This window comes from Sceloporus undulatus, chromosome 9 (genome assembly GCF_019175285.1).
Source record: "Sceloporus undulatus isolate JIND9_A2432 ecotype Alabama chromosome 9, SceUnd_v1.1, whole genome shotgun sequence".
In the NCBI taxonomy this organism is placed as follows: Eukaryota; Metazoa; Chordata; class Lepidosauria; order Squamata; family Phrynosomatidae; genus Sceloporus; species Sceloporus undulatus.
The window spans coordinates 29,603,032-29,630,804 of record NC_056530.1 but is presented as its reverse complement, the minus strand read 5'-3'; the positions used below and the strand labels follow the sequence as shown (position 1 = coordinate 29,630,804).

Sequence of the window (27,773 nt, the reverse complement as noted above, 5' to 3'; positions counted from 1 at the left end):
TTGCCCAAGGTCACCCAGTGGGTTTCGTGGCCGAGCCAGGAATCGAACCCTGGTCTCGAAAAGTTGCACAAAAGGCGATGGGAACATAACCAAGCTGTTTAAAGCGATACAGGAGGCGGAGAAAATGGACAGAGGAAAAAGTCTTTCTCCTTCTCTCATAAATACTAGAATCTTTAAGGGGTAACACTCTCTCAGCCTTGGGAGATGGCAATAGCCAACCTCAAATGAACAAATCTGGCCAAGAAAAACCCATGATAGATTTTTGCCTTAGGGTCGCCATAAGTTGGAAGCAACTAAAAGGCACACAAAGCACATTCCAACAAAAGGAAAGGGGAAAAGGCGGAATTTCTTCCCAATAATATTCCTTTAATTCTTTTAAATTCCCTTGTTAATTGACACATGGCAGTGAGTTCTAACTTATCTGAGATTTCTCGCTGATATTTGTACCTGTTTGTAAAAGGTTGTCTTGAGTGTATTGTGCTTAGATGGATGTTCGGACACCATCTTATTTTATCTTTGTTCTGGCTGCGTGCCATAAATAACATTGGTTGTTGTTGGAATTTCTTACCAATATGCATAGTTAAGCTGCAGAATTTGTAGCCAGAGGCCATGCCAGCTGGGTGATTTTAGGTGTTGTGTAAACCCACTGGATGACCTTAGGCAAGTCACACACTCTCAGCCTCAGAGGATGACAATGGCAAACCACCTCTGAAGGAACTTGCCAAGGAAACCTCAGGATAGGATCGACTTGACGGCACACATGGAAATGACTTGAAGGCACGCAACAAGAACAAAGTCACAAAGGGTAATGTTTCCAAGTTATGATGGCAGATCATCTAGGCAACAGATATCTTGCAACCATATATTGCATGAAGCAAAAACTGGAGTGGGGGACAAGGCATTGGTACCTGCAGCCCTTCGCAATGGTCCGAAATGGAGTGATTCTGAGCCTGGCTCTGTCCACTTTCCTGCAGCTGCCTTGGCTTTTCTGTTGTAGGAATTAGGAGATTCCTTTGAGGGTTGTTGTTGTTTTCCAAATTCCGGTCATCTCCTCTGAATCTTGCTAAGTAGCCAGCAATATCCGTCATTATGGGGTTGCTCATAAAAACCTATTAGCAAATGGTCCATAGAGTCGTTTTTCTCCATCTCCTGCCTTCTAGGAAACACCTCTGCTACCAAGACTAATGGCAGGTGTTTAGCTATGGCTAAATAAAAGGACTGGGCAGGGTGATGGTGTTGGGAGTGGTAGTTCACCTTGCTAAGTTCCAGCTTTGTTGTTGTTGTGTGCCTTCAAGTTGTTTCCGACTTAGGACTACCCTAAGGCGAAGCTATCACTTGGTTTTTGGAGCAAGTTTCTTTTGAGGGGGTTTGCCTTGACATGGCCATCCTCTGAGGTTGAGTGTGACTTAGACAAGGTCAACCAGTGGGTTTACCTGGCCATGCCAGAATTTGAACCGTGTTCTTCTGAGTCGTAGTCCAACACTCAAACCACTAAGCCATGCTGGCTCCAGCTAGCTAGTTCCGGTTAGCAAGGTCTAAAGCAAGAGCAAGAATCGAGAAGATCTCCAGATGTTGGATTGCACATCCCAGCAGCTCTAAACAGCATAGCCATTGGTGAGGGATGCTGGGATTAATGTTTAACAACATCTGGAGGGCTGCATGAATGCCACCCTGCTATAAAGTGAAATGGGTTCAGCAATGATTTCTCTCTTGAACCCTGGGACATATAGATGCAGATGTTGGTGACTTTGAATGATGAAATTCCAAAATTCATAGTTGAGAAATACGTTTCTTAGGGCCAAGCAGAATAGGACAAACTAGGGTGAAGGTTTTAAAGTTTCCTAGAATTCTTATATAGTGTGTGTGTCTTCAGGTTGACTGTCAACTTATGGCAACCCTATGAATTTCAGAAGGTTTTCTTAGGTCTAATTAACAATTTGTAAGCCACTCTGATAGCCTTTTGGCTGAAGAGCGGGATCTAAATAAATAAATATTATTATTAAAAAAATATTAATATTAGGTAAGAGTTTTGCCAGTTCCTTCCTCTGAAACAGAGCCTTCAGCACCTGGAATGTTTTGGTGGTCTCTCCTCCAAGTACTAACCAAGGCTGGCCCTGTTTAGATTCTAGGAGCAGTCAGGATCTGGTGCCTTTGGGATATTTAGACCCTTAGACTAAAAAGTACGAAGCATCAGCCTATGTATCACACTGCAGCCCTCAAACCTATTTGAGCTGGAACCCTTAGCAGTGAAACCGGTATAAAATTATCCTCCAAGTTTGTCATATAGATAGTATTGAAGTTTGATATGGCCAGAGAAGGGCAATGAAGGTGGTAGGGATTTGGCAACCAGGTTGTATGAGGTCAAATCGTTGTGTATGTTTAGTTTAGAAAAGAGATGGTTATGCAGGTGATTCATTTGTTGTTGTTGTTGTTGTGTGCCTTCAACCCTAAGGCAAACGTGTCATGGGTTTTCTTGGCAAGATTTGTTCGGAGGAGGTTTGCCATTGCCTTCCTCTGAGGCCGAAAGTATGTGACTTGCCCAGGGTCAACCAACGGGTTTCATGGCTGAGCTAGGATTTGATCCCTGGGCTCCAGAATTATAGCCCAACACTCAAACGTTTCCCTGGCTCTCATGGAGGGGTATTATAAGCTTCTTTGAAAGTCCACCATCTTGAATTAAAACTCAATTTTCCAGGGTCTCTAGACATTTAAAGTGCTGACCCATGAGCCTAAGATCACCCAATGGGTTTCATGGCCAAGCAGGGAGTTGAACCTTGGTCTCCAGAGTCATAGTCCATCCAGTGCTCAAACCACTATGCCTGCTAGCTCAGAAGGGTGATTCATATTTGGAGATTTCATACCTGTTTTCAAATATTGGAAAGGGTGGAACAAACTGATTCACAGTTGTTCCAGAGCAGTCTTCCTCAATCTGGTGCCCTCAAATGCTCAAGATCTGCACATTGGTATCTAGGAAGTCTCCATGAGTTGAATATCTGCTTCATGTGCAGCTCTTAAGAGACAAAGGAGCATTAGCCAACATGCAAACCCTGCCATTCCTTGCTTGGACTTGTTTTCAGGCAGTCACGTCTTGTTACATAAGCCTTGAGCAAGTTACTCATCGCTTGGCCTCGGTTCTGAACCTGCAAAATGGGACCAGTGGTGATGTGTTTCCTAGGGTGGCTGCGAGGTTTGTACAAATGGTTTGTACAAAACTGAATCCTTTCATGCCTCATTTGAGACGCAAATGGTAGACTGTAATAATGATAGACGATCATGGAAAAGATGGGTAACCTACTCCAGGTGGGACACATACAAATGGAGAACGTGGGGTTGTTGTCCGAAAGGAAGCTGGATTTTTGGTATGGGCCATCTGTATTTCTAGAGATCCTGAAGGAATTATTACTGTTGTGTAATAATGATCTTGAAAATGACAACTTGACCATTGGCTTGCTGGATCTGACCAAAGCTCAGTTTAACCCAGCATCCAACAATGGACAGCACAAATAAGGCACAAATAAGACGTGAAGACAGAAGCCTTCTCCTCTTGCCAGGCACTTGGCTATTGGAAACACTTTGCTTCCATATTTAGAAGTCCCACTTAGCTAGGATGGGCTAGTAGCCAGGCTAGGGCCCATCCTCCATATAAATTTGCCATCTTCCTGAAAAAACAAACCTACATACATGCAAAGCCATGGCCATTGTAAATGTTTTGGGGCAGAGGCTTGTCTCTTCCATATATTCAGGTTAGAGAAAAGGCAATACAGTGTGCCCTTGCTCAAGTCCCATTAAATACAATGGTGTGTCTAATCCACTGGCATTTGGTTCCAGGATACCAAAATCCATGGATGTTCCAAGCTGCATTAAATACAATGGATAGTAATATGGTGTCTCTTATATAAAATGGCACAATCAAGGTTGGCGTTTGGAAAAATTTATGAATGCTTGTGAAATGCTTATACTGTATACAAACCTTGGTATCCACAGATTGCTTATCCATGATTATCAACCATCCACAGCTTTAAAATGTTTAAAATATATATAAATGCCCAAAAGCAAACCTTGATTTTGCCCTTTGATATGAGGGACACCATTTTACTACCCCATTGTACATAACGGGGCTTGAGCATCCTCGAATTTTGGTGCCCACCAGGGATCCTGCAACCAAACCTCAGCGGATACCAAGGGCCCAACGTATTTTTATGAATGATTCAAGCCGTGGATGCTTGAATCTGTGGCTATGGAGGGCCAATGATACTTCTCTACACACTGTACATAAGTACGCACCAGCTGTACACACGATGCAAATGTAGAGAGATCTTGTAGCTCCTTTGAGACTAAATGAAAGAAAGAAGTTGGCAGCATGAGCTTTCGTAGATTTAAGTCTACTTCCTCAGATGCATTTGAACTGAGGAAATAGCCTTAAGTCTTCAAAAGTTCATGCTGCCAACTTCTATTAGTTAAGTCTCAAATGTGCTACAAGATCATACAGATTCTACAGACTAACACGGCTATATCTTTGAATTCTAACACAACGCATAGTGGAATTTGCTACCAGCGGTCTTTGGTGTGGTGACGTCTGCCAGCTTGCGCAGTTTTGAAACAGGATCAGACACATTTGTGGCAGGCGAGGTATTGACAGCTATAAATCACAATGGTTGCATGTTATCTTCAGTACTGGAGTGGGAAGGAATGCCTTTGTATAGCAGTTGCCAAGATGTGGGCATAGGAGGGTGCTATTGTGCCCTCCTGCTGGCATGCTTCTGGTTGGGCACAGTGGGAAATGAATGCAGGACTGAATAGCCTTTGTCCGGGTTCAGCTTCAGGGCCCTTCTTGTGTTTCTTTTGATCCTGTTACTCTCGTTGGTCAAACCACACAAAAAATTATATAAAGTCTTCACCTTAATTTTACAGTATTCTGCTTTTAAGTCCAGCAAAACAGGCCGCCGCAAAGTGCAAAAAGTGTGCAAAGAGCGACTCTTGTCTTTCTCTGTCGCTGAGTGGGAAACCACTTCTGGTGTGCAAGAAATGGAGAGGAGGGGAAAGGGAAAAAAGAAGTCACAAGAAGCTCTGTTTTCTGGCAGAACAGTGTCTGACTTGTTCTATTTTCTCCTCTCTTCCCAGGAACCGACAAGCCGGGCTCTGGTGACCCTCCGAGTTGACCCCAAGGGTTTTTTCTTTTACTGGACTGGTCCCAGTATGGTGAGTACATGTTTGCCGTAAGCAGCCAGGCTCTTTCTCTTTCCTCCCCATTCCTCTTTTCGAACCGCGTTTATTTTTAGACATATTTGGAATAAATTGGGCAGCTTATCTTTGGAGAGGGATGACCAAGCCCGGAAACCCTTGGGTGCTTTTGAGCATCTCCACTATCTTTGAGGCCAGTGCGTGCTTATGTGTCTGCAAAGCCACGTCCATCCCATCCCAAACTTGGCTGCCTCCAACCTGTTTACAGCTTAATTCTGTTTTTAATGGTCACTTTTGTACGTTTTTCGTTGGATTTTTGCACGTTTTGCGTGGTACGTTTTTAGATAGTAAGCCATTTTGGGTCCCAATTTTGGGAGAAAAGCAGGATACAAATTAATATAATAAAATGAATTAATAAACGTGGGGCTCCGGTTGGTGGGTTGGGGGATTCCATAAGGGCTCCTTGCCCAGAGTGTGCAGGTGTCCTCCTTTTCCAGAGCATGCCCAGGAGGAATTTCCAAACGCCCTCCACTTTGAGCATGACGAAGAAGCATGAGTTGACACTTATAGGAGCAAAGGCTTTCATGACTGGCATCCATAGTTTTTTGTGGGGTTTTTGGACTATGTGGCCATGTTCTAGAAGAGTTTCTTCCTGACATTTTGCCAGCATCAGAAGATGCCAGCCACAGAGGCTGGCGAAAAGTCAGGGAGAAACTCTTCTAGAACATGGCCACATAACCAAAAAACCCCACAAAATACTACTTATAGGAGCATTTTTGGCTTTTCTTTGGTCGGGTCCTATATTTTTCTTGGATCTGCTCCATTTTGCGGTGCCTTGTCCTCCTTTGCGGTGAGGATATCTGGTCACCTTGTCCTTGCTGGAAGAAGCTGGAGAAGAAGAACCATCTATGGAGAATCGTCCTGCGCTGTGTATCCCAAATGTAACCTAGCCTGCCCTTGCTTTCAGAAGCTCACCCATGAAATGTCTCCTAGGATCTTCATATAGAGGACAATATAAAAGGTAATGGGCTAGTCAGTGTTTCCCAAACTTTGGTCCTCCAGATGTTTTCAACTTCGGGTTTCAGAATCCCTGATGGTTGGTTCAAATGGCTAGGGCTTCTTGGAATTAAAGTCCAAAACATCTGCAGGACCAAAGTTTTGGAAACACTGGGCTAGATGCAGGCTGGTTGCAGCATGGCATTATTTGTAATCTGCTGGCATACAGTTCTAAAGCCATTACTCTTAAGCTTGTCACCTTCGCTGTGGTGGCCCAAAAGACCTGTAGTAGTTTTATATAAACAATAACGGTGAACTGCAAAAGGAACGAGAAGCTGTAGATGGAACAGTACATCACTTTCTTTTGCTGCTGACCTTCTGCTGCCTGGCTTGCTAAGGTCTTCCCCATCGCTATTTTTTAAGTTAACAAGTTGTCTGGCAAAATATATGGTTGTTGTTTGTACTGTTTTTTAATGGCTTTTGCGCCTTATACAAATAAATAAAGTTGCTATTGTATCCCAAATGTTGGTCATTAAAATTCACGTCAAGCCAGGAAAACAGCATTGCAGAATGGATACAGCAGGCCTGAGTAGGTTTGCACAGAAGTCAAGCCCAGACTGAGCATCCTCCTTTTCCAGGACATGTCCTCCATTTCAACCTTCTGACTGGGAGCAGAGAGATCTTGTAGCTACTTTGAGACTCACTGAAATAAAGAAGTTGGCAGCATGATCTTGCATAGACTTCAGTCTAATTCCTCCGATGAAATAGACTGAAGTCTATGAAAGCTCATGCTGCCAACTTCTTTCTTTCATTTAAGTCTCAAAGGTGTTACAAGATCTCTCTACATACTGATTCTACAGACTGACACGGTTATATCTTAGTAAGTAAGTAAATTTATTTGTGTAGCATAAGCCATTACAAAAAAGGAATCCTAACAACACACAAAAATCAGTTACATTATAAAAGTACATTACATCACTTCTAACACCATTAACCTTATAGGCTCAGTCCAAACTAAGTAAACACAGAGATCAGATACACTGGAAATATATGACATTACTTTACAAAGCTAAAATCATTAAAAAAATAATTTTTATAGGTTCAAATCTATCCTGAAACCTACAAAAGTCCTCCTTAAAATTGATGCTTTAAATGCAAAGCTACCTTATCAATCCTGAAACCTAACCGTCGTCTTTGCAAATCTTCCTCCTTTAAAATTGATGCTTTCAAGGCAAAGCAAGCTACCTTTTCAGAAGGGTATAGTACAGTGTCCCTTAGTAAAACATGGATCAAATATGCATCAGAACTGTTTGGCACCAATCCTAACTCTTTGAATAAGGCACCTCTTACATCTTTATACATTGGTCATACAGTACAAGTAAATAATGAACAATGCTGCTGGAGGAGGGATGTCTAAATGCCTTCCGTTTTGAGCATGGCTGAGAAGCATGAATGTGCACATGTAAGAGTGTGTATGCAGGGGTAGCTGTGTTGGCTGTTTAGCAAATGCAAACAAAAACCCACCAAACAGTTATACCTTTGATTTTTGTGGGTTTTCTAGGCTATATGGCCACGTTGTAGAAGAATTTCTTCCTGACGTTTCTCCAGCATCTGTGGCTGGCATCTTCAGAGAATGCTGGCATGGAAGAAAGTTGGGTATGTGTGTATATATGTGTATGTGTGTGTGTGTGTGCACGTGCGCGCGCACACACACACACACACACACAAACACTGTGAGACCCTGGGTAGGGAGGAGTGACTTCCATGTCAATCTGTATATTGTTCTGTTGTTGATGGCAAGACCTAGAAACCCAACTCTCTTCCATGCCAGCATTCTCTGAAGATGCCAGCCACAGATGCTGGCGAAACGTCAGGAAGAGACTCTTCTAGAACATGGCCATATAGCCTGGAAAACCCACAAAAAATTATGGGTTCTGGCCATGAAAGCCTTCGACTTCACTGAAATACCTGTATTGACCAACAGAAATGCACAATATACTTGTTGCAAGCTTGTGCATTTCAGTTGGCAGATAAAGATATTGCTTTTTGATGGATTTTTGTTTATATAGGAGTGTTGTTAGATTGTCTTTGGTCCAGCCCTATGCTTTTCTTGGATCGTCTCCATTTTGCGGTGCCTTGTCCTCCTTTGGACATCTGTGTTCACCCTGTCCTTGCTGGGAAAGGCTGGAGGAGCAGAGCAGCTAGTCCTGCAATACTTTGTCTTTTGGGTTGCAAACTTGCATGCTTCTCGTCCGCCCGCTCGCCCCGTCCCTGAGGGAATGAGAGATATGCAAGAGGCCTGGGTGGTTCATTCCTCTCTCTTGTCAATGCCTTGAGTAGTTGAGCTGGTTTGGCAAGAATTCTGGGGCCAGAGCCAAAGGGAGCAGGAAAGAGAAGGGAGGGAGTGTCGAGAAAAGTTGGCCATGGCTTTGCAAAATAAAAACAAAAAGGTCGGTCCAAACAGGGACCTTTTAAACATTTTGGGGGATGAAGAGGTTTCCTTTTCAACTCCCCAGTCTATGCAGGGCGACCAGATGTCCGCACCCCAAAGGAGGACAAGGCACTGCAGAATGGAAGACATGTGAGAGAAACGGAGGACATGCCCCAATAAAAGACAAAAACGCTCTTATAAATATGAAGGCATGCTTCTTAGTTCTGCTGGAGGATGTGCCCAACTAAAAGCTAAAAACACTCCTAGAAATATAAGCGCATGCTTCTTATTGTGCTCAAAATGGAAGACATAGAGAAACATAGAGTTGGAAGGGACCCCAAGGGCCATCCAATCCAACCCCATTCTTCCAAGCAGGAATACACAACCAAACACTCCAACCAGATGTCCAACCAGTTGAAAAACTACCAGTGGATGTTTTCTGTATAAATACTGTCCAAAATGTGTATATTTTGACCCCAACGCCATCACTTTTCTTCCTCCTGTGTGATTATATAAAACATCTTTCTCCCAATGAAGAAGCCAGTAGAGCTTCAAAAGCTTGCATCAAGAAGCACCACTGTTCATTTGTTCATTTGGGCTAAAAGTAGCACTTCTTTGTGGATTTTGAATTTTGTTCTGTTTTTACCATTGTTATTGTGGTTTATGGTATTTTCGGCAGCCGCTTTGTTTTAAAAAGACTAGGCATTTAAAAGTAACGGCTAACAGCCACAAAAAAGTATAATGCAAAGCAATGCCATACCCAAGAACAAATTGTAGATCTAATCTCCTGAAGACTCCTATTTCATGCTAAATGTGGATGGTTTTAAAATGTGTATGCCTTATTTCTCCCCGTAAGCCTGTTTTCATTCATGCGTTTTAATTGATGTGGTTAATGGTTGATCCATCATTGCTCCTTGCCATGGGGAAAGGTAGATAAGAGATAAAAATATTATGCTTGCATGCACATGAGCACGAGTGTGTCTCTGTTTGTCATGTTGGAGGTGGTGTTTTCCAGTGATTCCCAAACTTTGGTCCTCCAGCTGGTTTGGACTTCAACGCCCAAAAGCCCCGGTCAGCTTGGCCAACAGTCAGGAGTGTTGGAAGCGAATGTCCAAAACATCTGGAGGACCAAAGTTTGGAAACCACTGCGCTAAGCCTTTCATTGCTGTGAAAAAAGGAGCAGGGCGTTTTTCTTCATTTTTAAAAAAATAAATCCTAGATACTGTACTTTCCTCGTATGTTGTTTGTACAAGAACCGCTGTGCTCCACATTGCAAGGCTAAGTTGTGTTGTTTCTTCTCTCCTCCAACTCCTCATCCAAAGCAGCAATTTCCTTTTCAGTTGCGGGGGAAATCACATTTCTCCCCTTTTGCTACCGCACAATTTCCATGTGGCTAAATCTCTTTTGCATTTGGCACACATCCAGAGCAAAACAGTTAGCTTAAGTGGCTCGGCTGTATATACAGCTCAAGCTGCTTCTCTTTCCCCCTTCTTTTCTTCCTCTCTTCCTTCGTTCTTCTCTTTCCCTCTTCTTTCTTTCTTTCTTTCTTTCTTTCTTCTTTCCTTCCTTCGTGCCGCATTTAAATAGTCAAAGAGATCTCAGGGGAGCACAGTTGTGTAGAGAACTTTTTGTCTAGCAAGTCAGAAAGATTGCAGAGCTGAAAGCTGAAAGCAGAGCAGAACATATTTGTCATTCCCTGCCTTTGTCATAAGGCCTGTGACATAGGCTGCATCTACACTGCAGAAATAATCCAGGTTGGTACCACTTTAACGGCCACGGCTCAGTAGTATGAAATTCTGGAAAGGTTAGTTTGTCATGGCACCAGAATGGAGCACAATCCAGGTGTGGTTTGTGGCTGGTTAACAGATAAGGGCTTATTAGCAGGTGAGGATTCGCACATTGCAACAAATTAGATTTCACCAAACCATAGCTTAGCTTTTCATCGTGCGTGAATGCGGCCAGTGTTTCCATTTGAGATCCATTGCTTATCGTCCATTTAATCTTCAAGACGTTCAAGCAACATAAACCAATTTCACTTGGTTTCTCCAACCATGACTTATTTTTCCAGCCATGATTAAGATGAACCACAGTTAAGGCTTTGCATGATTTGGTAAGTTATGGCTGGGCTAAAATGGAAATGAATGCATCCGTTCTCGTGTCTGTGCCAGAGCACTTGGAATAGAATGGGTGCCAGCTATTTTTCTTGTAATGCCATGTCGAATAATGTTTCTTGAGCTATCTGATGTACAAGGCAGACAATTTGTCTCTCTCAATATGCCAATATTCTCCCAACATGCCACATTTTTGCCTGCTGGCTATAATTGTTTTTTTCTAGGAAGCTCTCCTGGGATCTGCATGAGTCCATGGACAGAGTGACCAGACATCCTCCTTTATATATCCATCAGCATTCTTAGCTTTTACAGCCGGCCCTCCTTATCCACAGATTCAAGCATCCACAGCTTGAAAATACTCAAAAAGAAGTATAAATTCCAAATAGCAAAGCTTGATTTTCCATTTTATATACGGGACACCATGTTGCTCTGCCATTATATTTAATGGGACTTGAGCATCCACAGATTTTGTTATCCACAGGGGATCCTGGAACCAAACCCCAGCGGATAACAAGGACCCACTTTATTTTGCACCAGCCAGCCTTTTTCTTGAACGTCCTACATTTTGCAGCACCTTGACATCCTTTGACACCTGGTCACCCTGATCCATGGAGCACCACTTTGATTAGCGCTAATGTAAAAGATGGAGCGAGCTTGTTTTCTGCTGCTCCAGAGGCCAGAACATGAAGCAATGGATTCAGATTGCGTACAAGAAAGAAAGATTCCACCAAGACAATAGGATGAACTCCTGTAAGAACTTTTTGGCAGTGGAATAGACTGGCCTGGAAGATGGTGGAGTCACCTTCATTGAAGGTCTTCAAACAGAGGTTGGAGAGCTATCTCCTAGAAGTGCTTTGGTTCCATATACCTACATGATGGGGAATGGATGAGTGATTCCCAAACTTTGGCCCTAGAAAGCCTGGCCAGCAGTCAGGAATTCTGGGCACTGAAGTCCAAAATATCTGGAGGACCAAAGTTTGGGAACCATTGGACTAGTTGGATCTTGTGGTTCCTTCAAGCTTTCTGAGTCTATGTAACATTTCAATCATGGTTTAGTGTTACGTCCAAATGTACCCAATATCAACCCTCTCAATTGGGTGAAGAACCTTTGGTCCTCCCAGGTTTGTATTGTATGTGTTGTGTGCCTTCAGGTTGTTTCCAGCTTATGGAGACCCTATCATGGGGTTCTCTTGGCAAGATTTGTTCAGAGGACATTTGCCATTGCCTTCCCTTGAGGATGAGAGAGTGTGACTTTCCCAAGTTTACCCAGGTGGTTTTGTGGCTGAGTGAAGAATCGAACCCTGGTCTCCAACATTCAAATCCAATGCTTGAACCACAAGGCCATGCTATGACTCCACAATCTTTTACTTTTGGATGTGCTAACTGTAGCTTATGGGAGTTGTCATCTGGCACATCTGGAGAGTTTCAGTTTAGGAAAGGAAGAGCCAGAATACCAATTATATAAGCAGGAGTTAGCCATTTTTATCTTTATTTTTAAAAAAGGACATTTCAAGAAAGAGCTCTAGAAGCCCCTTCGGTGACGTTTCCATTCTTAAGTGGGGACCATTTTTGTTCTTGCAAAAAGCAATGGGCCATCAGCAATAATTAAAGGAAATAGCATATGAGAAAATGGAAATGTACAGCCATTGCGGACAAACAGGGACTCGATGTAGCATTATGACTCCTGAGTTCGAAGGGGGAAGTTGTGTTAATGGATGGCCTCAAGTGAGATGTAATGGATACAAATATGTGTTGTGTTTTGTTGAGTTTCCCCATATATTAATTATGCCCAAGTAAGCTGCTGCCCTTCTATGATAAATGGCATCTGGTGGAAAAGTTAAAATTAATCATTCTTTACCATGAAAGGAGAGAGACCTCATTAACTAGCCTAATTAACATGTTTTGCAATTCATGTTGGTGCAAGAAGCTGCTGAAAAATACATTGCCTCCTGATGATGAGCATGAAATGATGGAGTCCCTTTATTTTTCTTTCTATTTCCCCTTTCAGGAAGTTGACATTCTGGACATCAGCTCCATTCGGGACACTCGGACCGGACGCTATGCCAAGCTTCCCAAGGTGATCTTTTGTCCTGTGCGCCAAGTGCCATTTCCAAGACTTGCAGAGGGCACTTTCTGGTGGTGGGTGGCACCAATTGGAAAAGATGGGGCACCAAGCAGAATCCAATTTGAACTTAAGCCTCTGACTGCTTGGTCACTAAGCCTTAGGAGATTCACTTGTAAACTTTCAGAATGGAGAAGAACATGCAGAAGAGCAGAGACGTTGCCACCAGAATGGCATCTAGAGAATTGGATTGTGACTCCACTAAGGCTGCTTGCCACTACAAAAGCTGGGGCTGCCCACCACTGACATACATGAAGCCATCTTCTTCTGAGCCAGCCCACTATATAACAGTTCTTCTTAAGCTATCTGATAGAGGAGACTGACAATTTTGTCCTCCCAGTATGCCAGGGACCAATACCACATTTGCACCCAATAGAATTGTTTCTTTCCAGGAAGCTCTCCCAAGATCCGCAAAAGGTGGTTCATGTGCCCACACGAATCCATGGAGCACCACTTTTAGCACTAATATAAAAGATACATATCCAGGGGTAGCCGTGTTGGCCATGTAGCAAAGTATGATAACATCTAAAATCCCCCAAACAACAATACCTTTATGGGGGCCAACCAAATGCAAAATGTACGTGTTGCAAAGCTTTTGAAGCTTCTCTGGCTTCTTCATCTGGCAGTGATGTGAAAAGTCATACAGGAGAGAGAGAAAAATTTTGATGGTTGTTCCAAGTCTTCATTTGTCAAGATGTGGCTGTTCTCAGTTCAGATGGGTCTGGAGTGAAATTCAAGCATGAACCATCTGAACTGAGAACAGCCACATCTTGGCAAAATGCAGGCTTGGGACTAACATCATCTTAATTCTCTCTCTCTCTCCTGTATTATTTTTAACATCTTTGCCTGATGAGGAAGCCAGTGAAGCTTTGGAAGCTTGCAACAGATTTTTTTGCATTTGATTGGTCCCATAAAGATATCATTGTTTGGTGGATTTTGGAGTAAGCTTGTTTTCTCTTGCTGGTTACCAACCATTACTCCTCCAGATGTTTTGGAGTTCAGCACCCATTATTCCCATTGGCCAAATTGGCTGGGGCTTCTGGGATCTGGAGTCCATAGGTTCTAGATCCTTAGGGAAAGGAAGATCTTTCTTTAACTGGAGGTGCCAGTGACTGAAGCTGGCATCTTCGGCATGCCAAGCAGGTACTGTGTCTCTGAGCTGTGCCAGCTGTTGGCAGTGAATCGGCTCTGGTTCAGAGTGCTGGACCTATTTTGGGTTCCACTACATGGAAAGCACCAGACGCTGCTGCCTCCAAGAGATCTGCCTGTATTAACTAAGACTACTTGTCCATCGAATCCCATTGAATTGAACTTGACCAGTTTGTATCCCTTGCACCCCTTCTTTGGCAGGACCCCAAGATCCGGGAGATTCTTGGCTTTGGGGGCCCAGAGCAACGGCCTGAAGACAAACTACTGACAGTTGTTCATGGCCCCGACTTGGTCAATGTGAGCTTCCTCAACTTCATGGCGGTTGTCCAGGATGATACAGCAAAGGTAAGATCAGGGAATATTGCTATGGGAAGCTAAGCATGTCTCATTTTTCAAAATCAGTGTTTCATTGAATTTTCATCAGCAAAATATCGATAATTTCCATCCCATCCCTCTCAGCAGACTGCATTAGAGACTGCATGGTTAACAGCAAAGTGTTGGAGCCAGATCTTACTGCTTTATCTATGTGCAAAGATTATGGGCCAATTTCAGTCCTTTTTTCTTTGGACAGATGGTCAGCTTCTGTTAATGCATATGCTTCACCTATTACTCTTATCCCAAATATCTTCGCCCCTTTTTTGCTTTCTTGGTTATTTCGTTGCATTTAAACACATTTCTGTTTAAATAGCAAGGTGTTGGCATTGAGTTGATGGAGTGGTTGGATCAGTGGGGCAATAAAGAAATGGAATAAATATAGAGAGGGTGGTGATGAAATGTTCAACTTTATGAGTATATGGCAGAGGTTAGAAGTGTTACTTTTTTGGACTGTTTCTGCCAGAACCTCCTAGCTACGTTGGATGAAGCATTCTGGGAACTGGAGCCCAAAAAGTAATATACTGTACAGTATATGTACACAGTACATATAGGAAGAGAGGTGGCCTTAGCCTGCAAGACGCTTGCAAACCAAGAAACAAATCTGAGCTGATTTTCAATGCAGTCTCTGCTTTTGAAGTACAGTGTACAGGGTTTTGCTTTTAAAAATGTATGTTATGTCAGTTTTGGGGCTGCTAATTCATGGAATCAGAGTAAGCAAGTCGTAGGGGAATATGATAAAGCTTTTTGTAAGTTACAGCAGTGTCAAGGAAGGCAAATGCTGTTTTAGCTTGCATTAACAGAAGCATAGTTTCCAAGCTGAGGGACGTAATAGTCCCTCCAATATTCTGCGCTGTTCAGGCTCCAGCTGGACTACATTTTAAGGATATAGACAAGTTGAAGTCAGTTCAGAGAAGGGTAGTGAGGATGGTAGAAGGCATGGAGAGCAAAACATATGAGAGATTGGAGGAGCTGGGCATGTTCAGCTTGATAAAAAGAAGACCAAGGAATGACATGATCACACTCTTTAAATGCTTCAAGGGCTGCCACAAAGAAGAAGGTGCAGATTTATTCTCTCCTGACTCAGAGGACAAGACTAGGTCTAATGGTTTTAAGTTATAGGAGGGTAGGTTTTGAGTGAACATTAGAAAGAATGTCTTTATCGTGAGAATGATTTGGCAATGGAACCAATTGCCCGGAGCAGCGGTTCCCAACAGTTGGTCCTCTAGCGGTTTTGGACTTCAACTAGCAGACATCTGACGTTTATCATACTAGGGAGATCCTGAAGAAAAACAGGATTTAAAAGAGATTTAGATTTAAAGAAAACTTGTTTATCACACGAAATGACCCCCCAAAGTTAAACACGAAGTTAAACTGAACGTAAAGCGGAGAAAAGTAGCCACTTTTTACTTTTGGGAAGTTCTGAAAGTAAAAACCGTCCGGTTTTCTCCGCTTTACGTTCAGTTTAACGTCACATTATTTCACCTGAACAGCGGCAATGTCTGATAAACTTCAGGCATTTGTGTGGTTTTTTAAAAAAAATATATCTAGTTTAAATGCTGTTTTTCTTTGGGATCTCCCTTGTGTGATAAACTCCGCTTAGCATAGCCAATGGGCAATGATTTGTAAAGCAGCTCGGTTTTTGTAATATGGCTATGCTTATAACAGCTCCTAGCTCCCTTCATTAGTAGTTTCACTGTAGCCTAGTTGAAGCCATTCCAGCGCTTCGTACACGAAAAATCAATTTGCGTTAAGAGACAACCACGGAGAGCTTACATACATCCTTACCAGAAGGTTGGAGGTCTTTGGCCTTTTGCTTGTCTGATCAGATCCGACATGTTTCCCTTCCCTCTGTGCCCATTCTCTTCTCATTTCATAAACGGCTCGCGTTTGTGTTACATAAATGTGTTAGTTATTTCTGTAGGTCTGGATGTGTTGGGTCTTGTGCGGTATATGCTTTAGTTCTGTGGTCTGAGGTCCTGCCTCATATTTTGGTCTATTTAGCTAGGTGGGCAACTATCTCTTTGCTGTGTTTGATCTGTTGTAATGTATTTTTCAAAGAAGGCTCTTGGTTGTTAATAGCTACTTCCCCCTATCCCTTTCTAAGCAATTTTTTCTTCTGAATTTTAAATAGATTTAATTTAAAGTAAGAGGTTCTGGGGTTTGCCTTGCTAATAAATCCAGCCTTGGTTAAGCTGCTCTTTCTGGTTTTAAGCCTAAGGCTTTGGGGCAGTGGATGTTTTGGTCATTGACTTCTTGGATTTTAAAATGTCTGAGTTTCCCTTGGCTTAAGCTGGAGATGTATAGTAGTCTACCTGGCATTGATTATTAGAAGATAGCATAATCATCATCATCATCATCATCATCATCATCTTTTATTTATATCCTGCCTACACCGACTAGGACTGAGGCGGCTTACAGTAAAACAGTCCGATACACAATAAAATAACAACACACAATAATCCCAAATTCTACTCTTCCCCCTTAAAATAACAATTAAATCACAAATATATTAAAAGATTCATACTAAAAAATTAATTAAGTCAACTAAAACCGGAAGGATAGGGTGCGAGATAATCTATGGAATAGACTGCGCAATAGTCAGTTCAATGCGTGGCTGAAAATTATTCCAGAAAGGCCTGTTGGAAGAGATCCATCTTGACAGCTTTCTTAAAGCTGTACAAGCTTGTAATATGATTGATCCTGTCCGACAGGATGTTCCATGGTTTGGGAACGGTTGCAGGGAAGGTCCTCTGGGTCGCCATAGCTTTTCTGGTCTTCACTGGTTGTAACAAATTCGTTCCCGAAGACCTGAGTGTGTGGGTGAATTATATGGAAGGAAGCGATCCCGTAAATAGGTTGGACCCAAGCCATGTAGGGCTTTAAAGATCATAACCAACACCTTGTACTGCACCCTGAAACCAATGGGCAGCCAGTGGAATGATTTTAGGATAGGTGTTATATGGTCCTAGTTTTTCCGGCGACCAATCTGACTGCCATATTCTGAACTAACTGAAGTTTCCAGACTAAACACAAGGTAGCCCCATGTAGAGCGCATTGCAGAAGTCGAGTCGTGAGGCTACCAATGCATGTACCACACGCACTGGGATCTGAGAATTTTAATCTACCAAATGAGGGATTTTAATCTTTTCATCCCCAAATTGCTATTTGTATTGGGGAGCATCTTTTATTCTCAGCAACGATCCACTCAAAGGATCTGCAGAGTGGCAAAGTGAGGCTGGGGGACATGTGGCACCCAGACGTGGCTTAGATCCCATAGGTTCTCCAAATGTTTTGGATTAAAGTCCCAAAAGTGCCAGCTAGTTTGGACAATGGCCAGAAATTCTGGGGCCTGAAGCCCAAGACATCTGGAGGACCAAAGTTTGGGTACCACTGCCATAGAGCCTAGCCAGAATTAACTGGAGCGATCAATATGTAGTGCTGTGGTTCCCAAACTTTGGTTCTCCAGGTGTTTTGGACTTCAGCTCCCAGAAATCCTGACTGTTGGCCAAGCTGGCTGGGGCTTCTGGTAGCTGAAGTCCAAAACACCTGGAAGACCAAAGTTTGGGGACCACTGGTGGTCCAAGAGCATCTGAAGGATGCAGTCACATCACCCTTGGCATAAAGCTTTTCCATCCTACATAGGTACATTTCTCCGCATGTGCCAGATAGCTTGACAGACTGTGATCACACCTTGGGAAATGCATAATGATCTTCTCTTTGTTAGCGCTGTTGAGAATTGGCTTTATTTCCCTAGTGTGCTTGCACTCCTGTAACTTAATCATTCCGGGTCTATAATTGGGTTTAATTTACAGCTTGTAGGGGATAGATGTCCTTCTTTTGTTTTGCCTTTTCGCCGCTGTTCTTGGCACCGTGTTGAGACATGTATTTATTTATGTTTAAGTTGTCCTAGATAATTTTGAAACCCATTTTATGTATAAAATTAAAAAGGTACACTCGGGGAGGGGGAGTCCCTATTTGGATAGGGATATCTAGGTCTACCTAGTATCAGAGCTTGGGAAAAGTTACATATTGTGATTGCAGCTTCCATAGTCCTCCAGCCGACATGCGCTGGCTGAGACATACTAGGAACTGTTGTCCCAAAAAGTAACTTCTTTGTATGATCTTGGGAAGTGTACAAGCAGGACAGGGGAGCAAACTGCTGTTCTCTGTATTTTCAGCAGAAATGGTAACTAGTATCCACGAATGATTTTTAATTCAGAACACATTAAGCTCAAAAAAAATATAATGCCTGTGTGTCTGGATACTGTTCCAAATGCCTTTGGTGCATTTCTATTTACAGGTTTCTCATTTTTTGGAGAATCCTCAAACTTTTTCTCTTAAAAAAAAAAGCACCCCTAAGCAGGCAATGCTTTCGCTTTGTGCCTCTGGGTCAGAGTAGTAAAATACTTGATTTTATTGCATTTATCATAACATAAATGGACATAGACATTTCTGTCGTCTTTCCTTCCAGTTGTGGACTGAGGAATTGTTCAAACTGGCCACAAACATCTTGGCTCAGAACGCTTCGCGGAACACCTTCTTGCAAAAAGCGTAAGTGGCTTTGCTGTGTTAAATAGGGAGGATTACGACTTTGTGTCTTTGTGTCCTTGGATGTGAGTTGGGATGCCTCCGTGCTGCAGAAAGGATCCGGTTTGACACCGCTTTAACTGCTATGGCTCAGTGCTATGGGATTCTGCAAACTAGTTTGTTGTGGCACTAGGACAGCTCTGGTGCCACAACAGTTCCCAGAAATCCATAATATTAAGCCATGGCAATTAAAGAGGTATCAAACTGGATTATTTCTGCAGTGTGGATGCAGCCTTGGTCCATGCAGTTTACTCAGATGGCTTCTTTTGGTTATTCCAATCGACAAAAGCAGCCCCCTTAATGCAGATGGTTTGAAAGATGGGAGGCTCAGTTTACAGCCAGCCAACCAATTAGGAATTTATTTAGAAGTTGTTTCCTTAGGTTCTTCAAAGCACATGATGCTTTACAACAATGATGTCCAAACTCTGGCCCTCCAGGTGTTTTGGACTTCAGCTCCCAGCATCCCAGACCATTGGCCAAGGTGGCTGAGGCTTCTGGGAGCTGAAGTCCAAAACAACTGGAGGGCTAGAGTTTGGACATCACTTCTTTACAAGTAAAACAACAACAACCAACCCTGCCAAAGGCGTATATGTCTCTATGTGTGTATATACGTATGTATATTTGTATACACACACATATGTACGCATTCATGCATACACAGAGGGAAAGAGAGAGAGAGTTTAGATTCAGTTCCTTAATGATTCTTAGGGATTGGCCATTCTGAATCCTTGGAGATGTTATGAAAAACAGATATAACTTCAGATATTCTAATCAGAAACAAAATCCAGGCTGTATGCCTATAAAGACTTCTGTTGCAGGCATGTGAAATCCCAGGAATAGGCAGTACTATAGAGCTACATTAGACTATAAGGTTTAATCTCAAAATTATTCAGGCAGAATAGAGATCTATTTGGTGAGATCTTGTGCTCAAAGAAGAGGCTCCTGAGAAACCAAAATCTGTTCATTTATAGGAACTCTTTTAGAAGGGAACCACGTACATCTGAACCAAACGCCTTCACCTGGCTGGGGCTTTGTAATATCGCCAAATGCTGCTGTATAACTAACTTTCTGGGTTTTTCCTCTCATAGCTACACCCGGCTCAAAATCCAGGTCAATCAGGATGGCAGAATCCCTGTCAAGAAGTAAGATCACCTCTCTCTACCCCTTGGCTTTCTCCACCTCTTGTGTTTCTCTTTTCACCTTACTTTTCTTCTCTTTGAGTCTGCTCTGCATTGTGTCTCCAAAGGAAGCTTTGATTCTGGAGCCTGTTGTCCAGGGACATAATTTCCTCTCCAAACTGATGCTAAGAGACGTAGCAAGGAATGTAGTGCCTACGGAAAGCGTGTTTAGTTTGAAACAGCAAGTAGTGCGTTTGTGGGGCTCACCTTTGGAGAGATCTGTCGAAGATTTGGATAGCTCACACCTTGGAAGAGCTAGTTAGATGGTCAACCTGCCAGCAAATAGCCTAACCTACCTGTCTGATGTTGCAGGTCCAGTCACCTTGCTCATGAGCATTACCACATATACTCAACTATAAGTCGACCTCATGTATAAGTTGAAGGCAGGTTTTGGAGACAAAATGATGGACTTTGCTATGACTTAAGAATAAGTCGAGGGTAAAACCTAGGGGCACATAGCAAAGGATCTAAAGGATGAAGCAAAGCAAAACAATGTCCAAGAACTTACAAAGTCCCAGCAGACATAGCTCTTTGTACTTACTCCTAAAACTGGACGGATGAGAGAGTAGAAGGGTTGGTTCTTCCATGACAGACTATACTCTTGCTTTTCACCAGGGAATGGTTCCTTCTTTTCAATAAAAGTTAAAATACAGTACCTACATTAACCCGCGGATAAGTCGACTCAGATATTTCTTAATCAATTTTTCAACCTGCATTTCTAGACTTATACATGAGTAGATACAGTACTTACATAAGTAATAAGACTAATTGAAATAAAGAAGTTGGCAGCATGCACTTTCATAGATTTCACTCCATTTAGTGGAGTGGATCTGAGGAAATGCATCTGAGGAAGTTTACTGAAGTCTAGAAATGCTCATGCTGCCAACTTTATCTCAGTCTCAGAGGTGCTACAAGAGCTTTCTGGATACCGATTCTACAGATTCTACAGACTCACATGGCTAGAGTCAGTAATGGGCTGGATGAGGGAAAACCGACTCAAATTGAATCCAGAGAAAACAGAGGTACTAGTGATAGGTTCTCCTGGTCCAGGAATGGCGGTGGTTCCACCTGTCCTGAACGGGGTCACGCTCCCTGTAAAGGACTCCGTGCGCAGTCTGGGGGTGCTTCTTGACTCGTCGCTTCATCTGACTGCTCAGGTGAATGCGACGGTCAAGAGCACCTGTTATCAGCTTCGGCTGATCCGCCAGCTGCGCCCATACCTGGCCCAGAGGGACCTAGAAACTGTTGTACATGCTCTGGTAACTTCGAGACTGGATTTCTGCAATGTACTCTACATGGGGCAACCCTTATACCAAACTCGGAAGCTGCAAATGGTGCAGAATATGGCAGCCCGGCTGGTCACTGGTGTCCCCAGGACCAGCCATATAACACCGGTTTTGAAAGACCTCCATTGGCTGCCCATCCGCTTCCGAGCTCAATATAAGGTGTTGGTGATTACCTATAAAGCCCTAAATGGCTTAGGCCCAGGATACCTAAAGGACCGCCTCTCCCCGTACATTCCGCCTCGCACCCTCAGAACGTCTGGGCAGCAGCTACTGAAGGTGCCTGGGGCTAGGTTAGCCTCCACGACACGGAGGGCATTTTCCACGGCTGCCCCAGCCCTTTGGAACGCGCTGCCCACCGAGCTCCGCTCGTCTTCCACCCTGGCCCAATTCAGGAAGGATCTAAAAACCTTCCTGTTCCAACAGGCATTCCCCGAATAAAAATCCTGTGGGCCTCCCTCCTCTTCCGTGGCCAAGAGGCTGGGCTATGGGGCTTTTTTGCTTGTTTGTTATGGTTTTTTATTGCTATGTATTTTAATTTGTTGTATCTGGTGTGCTGTGCTTTTAACTTGTTGTAAGCCGCCCTGATCGTGGGAAGGGCGGGATATAAATAAAAATTTTATTATTTTTTTATTTATATCTTTAAATAAGTAATAAGAGTCCTATGAGTCATTCCACCTGACACTACAGTTGGAAGAACTACATTAATCCTTTTCCTTCTTTGCATGCGCAACCTGCAAAAATACACCAAGAAGGGCATCTGGCGGCTAGTTCTTTCCTTCTGTTGACCATGCTGAGTAAAGCATTGGGGGAGTTGTAGTCCACCTCTGCTTGGTTGGGAAAGGCTGAATCTAACCGTGGATGGCTCTACCGGTTGCATTAAGGACTTATTTTTATTCTCTCCTTACTTGCAGCATCCTCAAAATGTTCTCGGCTGACAAAAAGAGGGTGGAAACAGCCCTGGAATCCTGTGGTTTGAATTTTAACAGGGTATGTTTCTTCTTCTCCTCTGTGCTTTGTGTTCCTCTACTATTGGCTTTCTTCTCCCATTCCCCCCTTTCCAATTTGATTCATCCTGCTGTATTCTGATGCTGTATATCCTTTCATTTCACTCCCCAGATTTTGAGAGACAGCGTGACATAGTGGTTTCAGTCCTGGACATTGGGGTTTATCACACAGGAGGCAAAGTGCCCAAATCTCGTGCAAAAGCGGGGTTTAAAATCCCAGGAAAATCCTGCAAAAGAGGGATTTTTTTCACACACATCGGGCTCATTCAGCATTAAGGCGACATTAACTTGTGCAGAAAGTGGGGGAAATTGCACCGCTTTTTATCTTTAGGGACAGGATTTTTCTGGATTTAAACCCCGTTTTTGCATGGGATTTGGCTCTTATGACTCTGGAGGCCAGGGTCCAATTCCCAACATGTGTATGAAACCCACTGGGTGACCCTGGGCAAGTCACACTTTCTCAGCCTCAGAAGAAGGCAGTGGCAAACCTCCTCTGAACAAACCTAGCAAAGGAAACCCATGATAGGACCACCGTAAATTGGAGATAACTTGAAGGCACACGACACACACAAATGGACAAATGATCCAGTCTGTTAGAAGACAGACAACTATGTTTTCTCCTGTTCTGTGGCTGAAGCTGGGTACCAAATCATTTTTCTTTGCACTTCTATCGCAGCTGGAGTCCTTCTCTTTGTAGATTGGTACCTAGACTTGCCGAAGGGGGTCAAGCTGTCTCCCCAAATCTGTACTTTTGTCTGGGACTTTCTTTTCTGTGCACCTGCCCTCCAGCTACCGAGCAGCAATAACTTCTCCGGCTCATCTTTGATTTATTTGTTCCTCTCTGCCTCCCTAGAGTGAGTCGATCAAACCGGATGAGTTCACCCTGGAGATCTTCGAACGCTTCCTGAACAAGCTCTGCCTTCGCCCAGACATAGATAAAATTTTGCTAGAGATGTGAGTAGAGAGAGTTTTGTGTGGGCGGCAGGCGTGGGAGCATGCGCACTGGATCTCTTCCATGAAATTTGCCTAATCTGTTTGAAAGCTGTTCAAGTTGGTGATCATCACTACCGCTTGTGGTACCAAATGCCACAGTCAAACTATATGTTGTGTTTTGGATTTCAGATTTTTTCAAATTTTGGAATATTAGCATTTAAATAATGAGATGGATCCCAAGTCTAAACATGTTTTGCATGCACCTTATACACACAGCCTTAAGTTAATTTTATATGTATTATTTTACATAATTTTGTGCATGAAGTAAAGTTTCCATACATCGAACCATCGGAAAGCAAAGGTATCACTATCTCAGCCACCCATGTGGACAATTTTTGATCTTGGAGTATTTCAGCTTTCTGCATAAGGGAGCCTCAACCTGTATTGCAAGAGGAGAAAAGATTGTCCCTATCCAGTTTCTGCACATTGGGGCTAGTTTTAAGTACCCTTGCGCCATCTCTTTCCACTCTGGCATCTTGGTTATTTGGGTTGCCTTTTCTATATTTTTGCCACCATGCAGTGATACCCTTAAGGAACCAAGCAAAATGCACAAAATATATCTTGCAGGCTTTCCAAGCTCTACATAAGTTTGCAGCGTGTATTTTATGCATTTTGGTGGGCCAATAAAGGCAACACTTCCAGAACATGGCTACATAGCCCGAAAAACCCACAAAAAACTATAGATGCCAGCCAAGAGAGCCTTCGACTTCACAAAGGCAACACTGTTCGGCAGATTTTGAATTTTGTTCTATCTTACCATTATTATTGGAAGTTACTGTATTTTGCTACATGGCCAACATAGCTACCCCTGGATAAAAACAAATAAGTTAAACACACAATTAGAAATACACAGTATCATAGAAACACAGCAGTAAAAGAAATAGGTATGATTCAACTGGCTATTTCTTGGCAGAGTTGACCAAAGGGGACGACTTTAATTTATATCTGGTTTTTCTACGTAGGAGATCAGAAGACCTACAAACTACATTCAGTCGTACAATTAAAACCACAGGTTACAAATACTCAAACCACAATTCCCAAGTAGCTTCTACCATCAAAGAAGATGAATCAAATGCTTGTTTATTTCTCCCAAAGCATGTTTTTAAGTGGAATCTGAAAGGCAAAAAAAAAATATAGCCGGCAGCCAGACCCCTCATAAAAGGGTGCCAGGCTACCTCTGCTGCAAAAAAGCCCTAGTTGTGGTTTTTTATTTTTATTCATTTCAAAGATTTATATCCTGTCTTTCTCCCACAATGGGATTCAGTCTCCCACAATGGTTCTGCCGTCAAGCCAAACTGCCCTTGTAAAATTGGGATGCAGAGATGAAAGTTGGCCGTTCGATCTCTGGCTTCATCCATACTGCAGAAATAATCCGGTTTGACATTGTTTTAACTGCTCAATGCTCAATGGCTCAATGCTATGGGATTCTGGGATCTGTTGTTTGTGGTGGCCCCAGAGTGGAGATTATTTTTGCAGCGTGGATGCAGCCTCTCTTCTTTCCCTCTTTTGGAAACAGCGGTGCCAAAGGGAAGCCTTATCTCAGCCTGGACCAGCTGATGGAGTTTATCAACCAAAAACAAAGGGACCCCCGTCTCAATGAGATCCTGTACCCTCCGCTGACCCGGGCACAGGTGCGCCAGCTCATCAACAAGTATGAGCCCAACCAACAGTTCCAGCAGCGTGGTGAGCCCTCCCTTCTCTGGGACTTGGGCTGGGAAATGGGCAAAGGGGGCAGAGAATAAACCTCAAGGCTGCAGGTGAAAATGAGTGTTGGGTGGCAGGTGGGCAATTTCCCTAGACCCAGCGCATAGGTATATCCTTTTGCCTCTCTTTGCAAACCTCACGTTTTCCCACCCCTTTTTTTGCTCTCTGCTTTTCTTCAGACCAGATGTCTATGGAAGGGTTTGGACGATACCTGGGAGGAGAAGAGAATGCCATTGTTCCTCCCGAAAAGCTGGACTTAAGTGACGACATGACCCAGCCGCTAAGCAGCTACTTCATTAACTCTTCACATAATACCTACCTCACAGGTATGTGCGACTGCAAGACGGAGAGCCAGAAATGCACCTGTGGGCATGTCCTACTCTCCATCCTGCCTCCGCCTAATGGAAGAAACATACTTGCATAGCTTGCTTATTAGAATCGTAGAACTGGAAGAAACCACAAGGGTCATCCAGTCCAACCCTCTACCATGCAGGAATACAGCATCCAAGCACTCCCAACAAATGGCCATCCAAACTGTTTAAAAACCTCAAAAAAGGAGGCTCTACCACGCTCCAAAGCAGCCTATTCCACTGTTGAACAGCTCTTATCATCAGAAAGTTCTTCCTGATGTTGAGATAGAATCTCTTTTCCTATAGTTTGCATCCATTGTTCTGTATTGTATTCTCTAGAGCAGCAGAAAACAAGCTTGCTCCATCCTCAACATGCCAATCCTTCAAATATTTAAACTTGGCTATCATGTCACCTCTTAACTTTCTCTTCTCCAGGCCAAACATACCCAGCTCCCTAAGCAGCTCCTCATAAGGTTTGGTGGTTTCCAGACCTTGCACCATTTTGGTCACCCTCTGGACATATATTTTTCTTTATTTTATATTTTGTACCCCACCTTTCTTCTGAGGTGTTTCAAGTAGATATGTGGTACTTGCATGCCATTTCATCTTCACAACAATCCTGTGTAGGATTGCTGAGAAAGAGAAAGGAGAAAACTGACCTGAGCGAACTTGATGGCTGAGCAGAGGATTTGAACTCTAGTCTCCTCAGTCCAGTTCCTTACCACAGGTGAAGGTGCCACTTCTCCCAGTTTTCTAATATTGGCCCAGTGGGACATCTAGTTGCTGACAAGTCTCTTGTAACCTAAGCTACCAATGAGCTGGTAAGCATGTGTCTATGAGTTGCACCGCGTTAGCCTGAAGCTTCACATGATTGAACATTTCCCCCTTTAAAGGAATAAAATGACTTGGATGACAAAATTGAGGGCATACTTATCAAATTTGCAGATGACACCAAACTAGGAGGAGTCGCCCATACCTCAGAGGACAGGATCAAGATTCAAGATGACCTTAATAGATTAGAAAGCTGGGCCAAAGCTAACAAAATCAATTTCAACATAGAGAAATTTAAGGGACTGCACTTAGGGCAGAAAAATAAAATGCACAGATATAGGATGGGGGACACCTGGCTGAACGAGACTTATATGTGTGAAAGGGATCTAGGAGTCCTAGTAGACCACAAGTTGAACATGAGTCAACAGTGTGATGCGGCAGCTAACAAGGCCAATGGGATTTTAGGCTGCATCAATAGAAGTATAGTGTCTAAATCAAGGGATGTAATAGTGCCACTCTATTCTGCTTTGGTCAGGCTACACCTGGAATATTGTGTCTAGTTCTGGGCACCACAATTCAAAAAGGATGTTGAGAAACTGGAGCGTGTCCAAAGGAGGGCAACTAAAATGGTGAAGGGTCTGGAAACCATGTCCTATGAGGAATGATTTAGGGAGATGGGGATGTTTAGCCTGGAGAAGAGAAGGTTAAGAGGCGATATGATAGCCCTGTTTAAATAACTGAAGGGATGTCATATTGAGGAGGGAACAAGCTTGTTTTCTGCTACTCCAGAGACTAGAACCCGGAGCAATGGATGCAAGCTACAGGAAAAGAGATTCCACCTCAACATTAGGAGGAACCTCCTGACAATAAGAACTGTTTGACAGTGGAATATGTTGCCTTGGATTCTGGTGGGGTCTCCTTCTTTGGAGGTCTTTAAGCAGAGGCTAGATGGCCAGAGGTGCTTTGGTGGTGAGTTCCTGCAAGGCAGGTTGGGGTTGGACTGCATGGCCCTTGTGGTCTCTTCCAACTCTATGATTGTAAATAAATGCCTGCACACAGAAGAGAAATTAATATGGCAAAGAGGAAGGCTCTGATTTAGAGGATGGTGCCCTGGTATGCCGATTTTCTTACCTGGAGGGAATGTTTTAAATGGAGGAGCATTCAGTTATATAAGTCTCCATGTGCACAGGGTGAGGTGCTACAATCCAGTTGCAAATCATCCCTGTAGGAAGAACTATAGATGGTCACAGGTTGAACATGTACCAGCTGTGTGTGTTGCATTAATATTTCCATAATCCTTGTACCTAAAGGGTTTTCCAGGTAGGAAAAAACAAAAGGCATATTAGAGCTTGTAGTTTGAGGATTGATGGAAAGTTTTGTAAGAGTCCTTACTAAAGGGCCTTTTCATCTTGTTGTCAGCTGCCTTGAGTCCCAGTTTTAAGAGAAAGTTGATATATAAATAAATCCAGCTCTATATTTGTGCTAGTCTTACTGTATCTCACCTTTATTGCATAAATATCAAGGGCTTTTTCCCT

General features: G+C 43.1%; 1 protein-coding gene across 3 annotated transcripts in view; it reads left to right on the top strand.

Annotated features, from left to right (window-relative positions):
* The window catches only part of PLCB3 (phospholipase C beta 3), a 79,542-nt gene that overhangs the window by 20,516 nt on the left and 31,253 nt on the right, over positions 1–27,773 (top strand). For all 3 annotated transcript variants that reach the window (XM_042440178.1, XM_042440176.1, XM_042440179.1), the window contains exons 2-10: positions 5,122–5,199; positions 12,728–12,796; positions 14,192–14,335; positions 18,837–18,916; positions 20,041–20,094; positions 22,328–22,403; positions 23,274–23,374; positions 24,930–25,096; positions 25,297–25,443. In XM_042440178.1, the coding sequence (XP_042296112.1) occupies positions 5,122–5,199; positions 12,728–12,796; positions 14,192–14,335; positions 18,837–18,916; positions 20,041–20,094; positions 22,328–22,403; positions 23,274–23,374; positions 24,930–25,096; positions 25,297–25,443 (916 nt within the window). The remainder of the gene's footprint in view (positions 1–5,121; positions 5,200–12,727; positions 12,797–14,191; positions 14,336–18,836; positions 18,917–20,040; positions 20,095–22,327; positions 22,404–23,273; positions 23,375–24,929; positions 25,097–25,296; positions 25,444–27,773) is intronic.